Raw genomic sequence first — 10,974 nt, 5'->3', positions numbered from 1 at the left:
TTGTATCGGTTTACAGAAAAAGATGGTGTTGCAAAATGTTTAGTATGTCACAAAACGCTGAATTCTTTTACGAAATTTAATTTGCAGCGACATTATATGTCGTACCACGCGAAAGACCACGGAAGTGGAAAATGTGATGGACCAGATCGTGCACAGGAAGTTATTAAACTTAAAAGGAAGCTATCCGAAGAAGATCTGGACGACGAAGAAAAACCAACCGAGGCAGCTCTCAGAGTGTTACAAAATTGCTTTGCTTTTAGCAAAAGCCCTGCGCCCCTTCACTGATGGCGATTTAATAAAAGAATGTTTGGTAGTTGCAGCGGAACATTTGTGTCCATCTCAAGTTGAACAGTTTCGGATTGTGCCATTATCTAACATGACCATTATGTGTCGCATACAGGACATGGCAGACCATGTCCAGAGCCAGCTTGCAAATATCTGTAAAGATTTTATGGCGTATTCTCTAGCTCTGGACGAAAGTGTTTATATCACTGGAACAGCACAGTTTGCCATATTTATTAGAGGTGTTAATAGAGATCTTCAGGTGAGGGAGGAGCTCCTCAATGTAGTAGCCATGAAGAACACTACAACCGAAGGTGATATTTTAAGTAGTGTTGAAGAAAGTGTTGAAAATATAGGATTGTCGTGGAATTCTTTAGTTTCAGTGTCTACAGACGGTGCACCAGCGATGACAGGGAAAAAAATCAGGTTTCGTTGCGCTGTTGAAGGAGAAAATGCAAAAACTGACCGTGCCGAATGAAATAAGGGGCGTTCACTGTGTGATCCACCAGAAAAAATTATGTGCAAAGAGTATCGCTCTAAAAAATGTGATGAGTGTTGTTTTTCGTACAACCAATTATATAAGGAAGCATGGGCTACAACACAGGCAATTTAAAAGCTTTCTTGAGGATGTAGAAAGCCAGTATGGTAGCCTGCCTTAATACAGCGAGGTCCGCTGGCTTAGTCGTGGCGAATTATTAAATCGATTTTTTGCCTATTAGATAAGATAAATATGTTCATGGAAATAAATAACATGTGTGTTCCTGAATTGAAAGAGCCTTCATGGAAATGTCATCTCGCGTTCTTAGCAGATTTAACTAGCCATCTGAATGCTTTGAACATTTCACTACAAGGTAAAGATCTGCTAATTACTCATTTCATAGATCGAATACGAGCTTTTAAAATGAAATTGACACTTTGGGCGAGTCAGCTGGAAACAGGAAATCTAGCTCTTTTTCCTAAATTATTATCCATGCAAGATGTTCACAAAGACTGTGAACGTTATTCACATAGTTTAGTTGCCCTTAAGGAAGAATTTGATCAACGCTTTCAAGATCTGACAGCACTAGACAGTGATTTTGAACTGTTCTCCTCTCCATATTCGGTAAATATTGAAGAGATTCGTCCTGAGCTGCAACTAGAAATTATTGACCTGCGTGTGACAGAGAATACAGAGACAAATTTCAGAACAAGAAAAACATTTCGGAATTCTACAGACACTTCCCTCAGGATAGATTTCCTCGTTTGCACAAACGGTTCCACGTATGTTTGTGAACAACTGTTCTCTGCAATGAAATATAACAAGACGCACCTGAGAAACGCATTGTCTGATCGAAATTTAAACTGCACACTGTACCTACAATGCAAAAGAACAATTTCTCCGAACGTAGATGCAATTGTAGAGGGCAAAAAGTACAAGATAACCGAGAATCCCACATTTCAGTGACACCTTTTATTGTGTAACAGTTCACAAATTAATACGAATGTAGAGGCATACACTAAGCTAATAAAATTATGTGGCACGTGTACATTCTCCTTTATTTGTTTCATTTGTCGCAGTAATAATTCGTGAGTGATATCCCTGCAGGTGGCCGCGGATTTACATTGACTGGTGGCAGCTGTTGTGTGCCCCACGTGACTCTCCCCCCTCTCCGCTCTGGTCCGGTAGTGGGGGTAGTGTGCTCGCGCTGCTCCGTGCTCGCACCTTGCTTCTCACAGCTTGCTCCACGAGCACGTATGTTGTGAAGCCCTGCACTAGATGGACAAGTCGATGTTCCAGCATGTTATGGAACTTAATTTACCATGCCAATGTAAATGCTCATTTTTCAATGGACATTCAGCACATCATGGCTCAGGATAATATTGCAGCTGACTGCTTGTTCTGAAACTGTGTGGCTGTCGCTCCTACTGATTGGGTAGCAGTTGTGGTAGAATAGGAAATAGATACTTTCTTTCTATGCCGCCATGCAAATACTGAACTGACAGACTTCTGTCTCGAGTGTGTGCCAATGTATGATATGAGTCAACCAGATATGATTCAACACTTCAAGCAACAAGTTTTGTTCCTTCATTCTCATGAGATGGTGATGCCCTGTCTTCGATGGATTTTGCAACTTATCACATGGTGATGTCAAAGCTTCTGCAGAAATGTGGTTGGGCCAAGAATGCAAAAAGATTGTTGGCACTGGGCACAGTGTTGTCAGGATGGTAGACAGATTCACTATGTGGCCGGAGGCCGTGGTGGTACCTGATATTTCTGCTATCTCTGTCATCCTGGCCTCACTCAGTCGCTGGTTCTTGAGATTTGACATTCCATAAGTTATTGCAATGGACAGGGGTAAGAAATTCCTGTGCCTATTGCTCGAGGAGCCTATGAGAATGTGCAGTTACAAACATATTTGAACCATGAGCTACCATCCCACTACTGACAGCATGGTAGAGCATGTGCAATGCATACTGAAGGCAGTCTTGGTCTGCCATATGGAAGCCTGGTCGGACATGTTGCCTTTAGTGCTGTTAAGGATATGGACTGTCCTAAAAGAAGACTTGGCGTGATCAGCTGCTTAGGTAGTCTATGGTGAGCAATTGTGGGTTCCAGGAGAATTTTTGTCACCCACACCTGAGCCTGTGCTATCTGTGAGGGAATGCAATGCATTCTTCCACAAATTGCACCTCCACATGCACCATTTCTTGCTAAAGAATCCACTTTGACACAGTGACAGAGCCATTTTCTTCGACCAGTATTTATTCAGATGTGATTTTGTGTGGATGGGAGATGACACCTTTAAACCACCACTCTCTCCGAAAAGGGTCACAGACCACAATGATAAGAGCATTCGTAATTGAGAAGAATGGAAAATGAGGTGCTGTATCTGTTGAGAAACTCAAGCTTGCTTACACAGAGGACAAGCTGTCGCAATCTGTAGAAAACATTAAGCAACCCAATCAGACCTGTACCTCAGCCACTGAGCGTTGCATCACACATGACATAATGGTTGCCTATTCCAGATGCTTCGAAAAAACCTATTAGTGCACACGTAGTTTGGCAGACAGGTAACGTGTAGGCTAGATACCTGCTGTTTAGAGGAGCTCCTGGGTTTTGTAATTCTGTTCAGTTTAAGGAGCATTTGTCATGTGATGCAAGACCTTCAGAGCTACAGCTCTCCAAAAAGTGGTGGGCTGGGAGGAGGGAGGGGGTTAATGTGACTATCACGATAGAAAAAGTCTGTAATATCAAGACACACGCAGAATTGTCTTTTTATATTATGTTCTTTGGCGCTTGTGTGTGGGTCATGATTTGTTATGTAGTTAAAGTATTTTACTTCATGCAAAGTGTATTTAATACAAATATAGTTTTAATCACTTACAAAGCACATACATGTCTGAATTGGCATCACCTATTCCCACAACAGCATAGCAGGTTGTGTAGTCAGTACAGATTATTATCGATAATTTTCATTTGACGAATTTGGAAACCTCCGAAGAGGTCAATTCAAATTCGGTGGAATGTCGCCACTGCATTTGGGATTGGTACCAGGTCCTCCAGAGGTGCATGTGCTTCCGTCATTGGTTCTCCTTACAGTGGTTCACATACAAGGTCTGTTCAAAAAATTCCAGATATTCGTAATTTCGCTCTACTGGTGTGCTGGCGCGAAATGCGGATGATGTCCTTGCACTCGCCTTTGTAATTGCCAGAATTATAATTGCTGTGTGTCTATTAGTTATTGTTCAGTGTTGTACTGAGTAGAATGTTGTGTCACACAGTTTGCGAATTTCAGGATGGCAGAGTTAGTGGAACAACGCGACTGCATTAAATTTAGTGCGAAACTCCAGAAAACCTTTACACGACACACCAAATGTTGCATGAAGCCTGCGGTGATGACTGCTTGAGCCGTACTCGGTGTTATAAATGGTTCACACGATTTAAAAATGATCACACGAATATTAAAAATGACCCTTGTTCAGGACGCCTTTCGACGCCTACTGACAACACTCATGTCAGGAACGTCAACGAAATTGTGTGTGCCAAGCGGAGACTGACTGTCCGAGAGATTGCAGAACAATGTAACATTTCAGTTGGATCATGTCATGAAATCCTGACACGGCATCTTCGAATGCACTGTGTTGCCGCCAAGTTCGTTCCACAAGACCTTTGTCTCACAATCTGTGAAGAATTTTTGAATCACGCAAATGAGAACGAGACATTCCTTAAAAGAATCATAAGAGATGTGGATGTACGCTTATGATGTTGAGACCAAAGTTCAACCTTCACAATGGGCCAGGTAAGGCTCAAAAAAAAAAAAAAAAAAAAAAAAAGAAAATATATATATATATATATATATATATATATATATATATATATATATATATATATCGTCAGATCAGGTAAAATGTCAATGTAGTTTTTTTAGCTTTGAAGGATTAGTTTATAATGAATACATGCCACAGGGTCAAACTGTTAATAGATGGTACTATCAGGAATGTTGCGATGCCGGTGAGAAAATACAAGAAGGGAACAGTCTGAAATGTGGGGAGACAATTTACAGCTCTTGCATCGCAATAACGCACTCGCATATTCATCCTTGTTTGTGCGTAACTATTGCATAACAAACGAAATAATTGGATTGCCTCATCGTCCTTACTCTCCACACCTGGCCCCTGTGGACTTTTTTTTAATTTATAACGTTGAAAACCTATTGAAAGAACGAAGATTTGAAAGGACAGGTGATATAAAAGAAAATTCACAGATGGCGCTTCGACCGATCTAGCATGATGCATACCAAGACTGCTTCCAGAAGTGGAAACGTCTTTGGGGATGTTGTATCAGTTGTGGAGGAAAGTATTTCAAAGTGAAGCATGAACAGTGAGTAAAAGGTAAGCGTAGAAAAAAGTTGTGAACAAAGTTCCAGAATTTTTTGAAGAGACTTCATAGTGTGAAATGAATTGGTGACGACCAGGCTAGTGATACATGGATCCAATATGGTCTAAAGTCTTTAAAATAGTATCATGGAAAAATTTCAGGATAACCAGCTGTAAATAAGCAACCATTTCTGCGCCATTGGATCACAGTTCCTCTTATATAATTAAATTCTCCTTTCGTTGGTTCCTCCTCCATCCAGGCTTCCATGGTTTCCAGCAGTGCTGAATCTTCCCTCTGTTCAGTGACAAAGTTATGTAATGCTCCAATGACTGAGGTTTCATTGACACTGCTGTGTTCTGCCAAAGGATTCCTTGAGAGGCAGTTGGTGTCCTCGTATTTGTGGCAACTTTTTTATACTATTGTGATGTCCTACTCCTGAAGCTTCAGTACCTGTCTTGCCCTTCGATTGAACACATCCTTCGGGCCAGTCAGACAGCAGAGGAATGGTGGTCTGTTGCAGTGGTGAATGGTTTGTCAAATGAATTTGGTTGGAATTTGTTGATGGCTCAAACTATTACACGGCACTCTATGTCTATTATAGAGTAGTTCATCTCAGACTTGGAAAGTATGGTACTCTGCAGCATATTTGTATTTGTATTTTGTATTTCTTTATTGGTCCTGTAAATCGTGTTTAGGTACGTATTTTGCACAAACAATGTAAGAAAAGTCAGGTTGGTACAGTATATACATCATCATACACATTGTTATTTTGAAAGGATAAATAATTAAAAATTATTCAATACATGTTGAATATTGATGACAAAATTAATATAATAAAATAAAATGATAGACTTATTAAGAATATTTGAGCAATTACACTACACTTTTCTGATACTCTAAAAACTTGGAAACAGAATAGAAGCAGTGGTCAAGCAAGTACTCTTTCAGTTTCACTTTAAACTTTTGTAAATTTTGCATGTTTCAAATAGGATGGCATGTGATTGTACAGCATTATGCCAGTATGATACACTCCTCTCTTACAAATGTTTCTACTTACTGTATTGACATGCAAGTACTGTTTCTACCTAGTATCAAGAGGGTGGTAATCACAGTTATACTTGAAGATATTTCCATCTTTTAAAATACTTCCTTTTGTGAAATTTAATATTTCATACATATATAAGCAAGGAAGAGGCAATATACTGAGATTTTTAAATATTGTTCTACAGGAGTCTCTGTACTTAGTATGGTTTATTATTCTAACCATCTTTTTCTGTAGCCTAAATGTTTTGTTTGCATCTACGGAGTTCCCCCAAAAGATAATGCTGTACATCAGCAGTGACTGAATACTGCCATGGTACATTATGATCACAGACGCACGGCTTGTATTTTGTGTGAGGATTCTTACTGCGTACGTGTGTTTAGCTTTTTATTTACATGGTTAAGATGTGTCTCCCATTTTAGGTTTTGCTATATATGTATACCTAAAAATTTTGTGTCGCTCACTGACAAGACAGTTTTCCCATCAATTTTAAAAATTGGTCTTGCAGGATGTAGTTTCTATGAATTGTGGAAATTGACTGTCACTGTTTTTTCATTATTTATTATTAGCTTGTTTGTTCTGAACCATTGTGTCAAATTTTGTATTATACCTGTAGCTGTTTTTTGTAGGCTTTCCTCATCACATGATTTGATTAGGATATTTGTGTCATCTGCAAAAAGTACTGTTGTCCCTTTAGTTATTTTTTATGACAAATCATTAACATAAAGAATGAAAAGAATTGGCCCAAGGACTGACCCTTGAGGAATTCCATATGTAATGTTTTGTGCATTACTGTAAAAATTACAATTTTTTGTGTTTTTATGTCTTTGTATTTTATTTGAGTGATCTGTTGACGGTCATGAAAGTAGGAATGTATCCACTTATTTGGCAGGCCTCGTATTCCATAATTATCTAGCTTCTGCAACAGAGTATTATGATCAACTGCATCGAAGGCTTTACTAAGGTCAAGAAATATGCCAGACATATGTTTCTTATTATCTACTGCAGATATAATTTCATTTAAGAAGGTATAAATAGCTGACTGTGTTGATCTGCCAGTTCTGAATCCATGTTGCGCATCACTTATTATGTTTTATTTATTTAGAAAGGCTCTCAGCCTAAGAAATAGTTTTTCAAGAATTTTACCAAAGCCTGACAATACTGATACAGGTCTATAGTTTGCAGCTTCATGTTTGTCCCCTTTCTTGTACAGTGGTGTCACTTTTGCCATTTTCAGATTTTTTGGGAATATACCACTCACAAATGATGAATTGAAAATATACGTTGGTGGTTCTATGATAGATGTTACACTTGCTTTGATGATAATATCTGGTATTTCATCAGTACCTGCTGAGTACTTATTGGGTAACCTTTTTATAGTGACAGATAATTCCTCAGGTGTTGTTGGAGACATGAATAGGGTTCCTGTAAGAATTTTTGTATCTGACTGGAGTGTATTGCTGTCTGGTTGTGAGTTGTAATGTTTGGTAATCAGGTGGTGTGCAACATTAGAAAAGTAGTTGTTAAATTTATTAGCCACTACTGTGGGGTTGATTATTTTATTGTTGTTTTCAAGAAGTTCTATATTTTTGTGGGCTAAGGACGTAGTACCTGTTTCTCTTTTTATGATACTCCAGGTTGCTTTAGTCTTATTCCCGGAATTTTTTATTTGTTTGTCATTTTCCATTTTCTTTGCTTTTGTTATAACTTGTCTAAGTATTTGTTTATATTGTTTAAAGTAGTTGATAAATACAGGATTTGTGGTTTGCTTTGAGTAAAAATTCCTTTTATTCTGGCATGATATTTTTATTCCTGTTGTGATCCATTTATTTGGTTTGTGCACAGAATTCATAAGTGACATTTGCTTAGGAAAGGCTATTTCAAAAAAATGTTTGTATGTGGCCATAAATTTATCAAACTTGTCATCTGTGCTGTAAACATCAGTCCAGATATCTCTTCTCAAGAGAGAACAAAAGTAATCTATGTTTTCATTATTAAACTTCCTCACAATAGTTCTAGTTTTCTGGGCTTTTGTGTTTCCTGGAATAGTGATTGTTAGTATTTGAGCATTGTGATCACTAAAACCAATGTTTGCAGTCTGTGTGTTGCAGATATATTTATCTGTGTTTACCATGGAGGTAAGAATAGAGGGAGACGCCATGACGTCACAGCTGCGAAGCTATGTGAAGCCGAGGGTAGCCATCTCAATCTGACCAAAACATTGCTGCTGTAAGCTTGTCGCTCACTTTTGGAAGGATTTTGCGCTATTATGGTGACTTGTGTGGTGTTCGGATGTACGAATCGTTCTGATTGTGATGCGAAATCGAAGGGAATAACATTTCATGTGTAAGTTGTCTCGTTAAGTGTGATTTTACAACTTCATTGTGAACGAACGTGTGCTACAGCTGTACTTGTACTATATCGTATTTTTCTCCTGTATGATTTTAGATTTCCTAAAAATGAAAGTCAGAAAGCTCTGTGGGAGAGTGCCGTGAGGAGGAAGAATTGGCGTGCGTCTAAATGGAGCACTATATGTTCTGAGCATTTTCGAGAAGAGGACATAGACCGAACTTCCCTCTCAACAGTAAGGCTGCGTGAAAATGCTGTACCATCAGTTTTCCCTACACACCCAAAACATTTACAAAAGGTATGTTAATTCAAACAATTAAATTCTTAGTTTTCAAGTTCACGTTTCAGTATAATACATACGTATCGTCGATAATCGAAGTGTTGAGTAACTCACTTTGTCTTCATCATGTACCAAATTAAAAGCTAACACTACATTAACTGGCATAAAGTATAGGCCTAAACAGCACACTGTGTAGATTTGCCATTCTATGTACCGCATTTCAGTAAATATTCTAACTTAGTTTTCAGTTGCTATTAATTAGCTCTAACTCCGAAAGTAATTGAATACACATGTGAATTAAATATTATCAGTTATGTGAATATTTAAGGCAGTAGTTTGTGAACATCTCACTTTGTCTGGTCTACTGTGTTGTACAACATTTTTATTGCACTGTCTTTGCTAGTTAATGGCAGTTATGTTTTAGGAGTAATTAATACAGCTCTAGTTTTACTTATATATGTTGATTTTGGGAGGATTCCTTCAGGTCATTTGAGTACATTAATTTCACTTTCCACCTCATTAGGTCCTTACACATAGCTTTTGCCTAGGAATGATTCCAATGCTGTATATAGAATTTAAGAGGGGAGGTGCTGGAACACTGAAGTGTTTCTGCAGCTACACAGTATGTTATAAAGAGATAATCTGGCTCTCAACATTGTCACGTAGAAACAAATTTATGAAACTCGTTTTTGATGAGCATCAGCCTCTGCACACAAGAGAATATTTGAGAAGAAAATTCAGGTTCACTGTTTAGATTATGAGACTACTGAAGCTAACAGGTTTGTCTGGTATCATTATTTAGTGAAGTCACAGAAATTAACACTTGGGCTGTGTTAAATATAACTCTGTATTTGGGTTAAGCACAGCAAATGAACATTTCTTTTGTTTGATGCACTATTCATTGACATTCTCCATTGAAAGATATCATTATTGATTAAAAAGCTGTGGCACCACCTTCTTGTTAATATTATCCACTACTGTGGAACATTGAATATGCACCAACCATTAATGCAAATTAGATATAACACACAATTTTATATCATTAACTGTTGGATCAGTTGTATTGAGAACTTGTTAACTGACAGCACCCATAGCGATACAGTGTGATAGTTAAACAAGACACCCTAGCAGAAATATTTTACATGTTCAGAGTTTATATTTTTTCAATAAGTGTGTATTAATTGTAGCTTCGCACATGGGAGGCATTTCAAGTTGTCTGCTGAACACAACAATGGTTTTTGTTAGAGTAATGAGTATTTTATGAACAAGATAAATAGTTGCTGGAAAAATAGAATTTATATTTCTGGAAAGGACTAAGAATAGGCGTAATTAGTGGGCTGTAACATGCTGTTCATGACAAAGACTGTAACACCTTCAACCATCTGTTAAAAACAGTTCTTAATGTTTTCCATCCATTTATTTCATTTAGGGAGACAAGAAGAGAAAGCCACCATTGCAGAAGGAGAGCTCTTCCTTTCCATCTTCAGTTTTGGCTGCTGTCAGCAGAGTGCAGGATGAAGTAGTTCCCGCTCTTGTTCCTGAGTACACTGCAGGACCACCAGAACGTAGTCAGACATCCTCTGAAAGTGACGGACTGAAGACGAAGTGTGACCACCTCATAAGAAAAACTGATCCGTACAAAAAACAAATTAAAACTCTTCAGCAGTCTAAGCGACGACTTAAAAAGAAAGTGGCTTCTTTGAGTGCTGTCATTAAGGAAGTGAAAGACAAGCATCTTGTGGATGAAAGTTCACTAAATATACTAGAAAGCATACCTGGAATGCAGAGAGACTTGCTGGGGCACAGACTGTACCTAGGTCATACAGCCCAGAACTGCGCTCCTTTGCCTTAACACTGCATTTTTATTCCCACAGGGCATATAATTATGTTAGGCGCTGTTTTAATACATGTTTGCCACACCCCAGAACATAACAAAGTGGTACCAGTGTGTGGGTGGAGCACCTGACTTCACATCAGAGGCATTTAAGGTAATTACGGCAGAAGCTTGTCACCGTGAAACAAAGTTTCCAACTCTATGTAGCTTGGTAGTTGATGAAATTGCCATCAGGCAACATGTAGAATTTGATGGCACATGCTATTACGGTTATGTTGACATGGGGTCATATGTAGACACAGATAATTTGCCCATTGCCAAAGAAGCAT

The 10,974-nt window shown here is 38.3% G+C and overlaps 1 protein-coding gene across 1 annotated transcript; it reads left to right on the top strand.

Moving 5' to 3' along the window:
* The first annotated feature begins 7,972 nt into the window (after nucleotides 1–7,972).
* On the top strand, nucleotides 7,973–10,663 carry LOC126176303 (THAP domain-containing protein 1-like). The gene is made up of 3 exons (XM_049923454.1): nucleotides 7,973–8,528; nucleotides 8,631–8,829; nucleotides 10,241–10,663. The coding sequence occupies exons 1-3, from the start codon at nucleotides 8,452–8,454 to the stop codon at nucleotides 10,661–10,663; spliced, it is 699 nt and encodes a 232-aa protein (XP_049779411.1). The 5' UTR covers nucleotides 7,973–8,451.
* Nucleotides 10,664–10,974: the final 311 nt, after the last annotated feature.

Source organism: Schistocerca cancellata, chromosome 3, assembly GCF_023864275.1.
Source record: "Schistocerca cancellata isolate TAMUIC-IGC-003103 chromosome 3, iqSchCanc2.1, whole genome shotgun sequence".
Lineage (NCBI taxonomy): Eukaryota > Metazoa > Arthropoda > Insecta > Orthoptera > Acrididae > Schistocerca > Schistocerca cancellata.
This window is presented reverse-complemented; position numbering and strand designations above follow the sequence as displayed.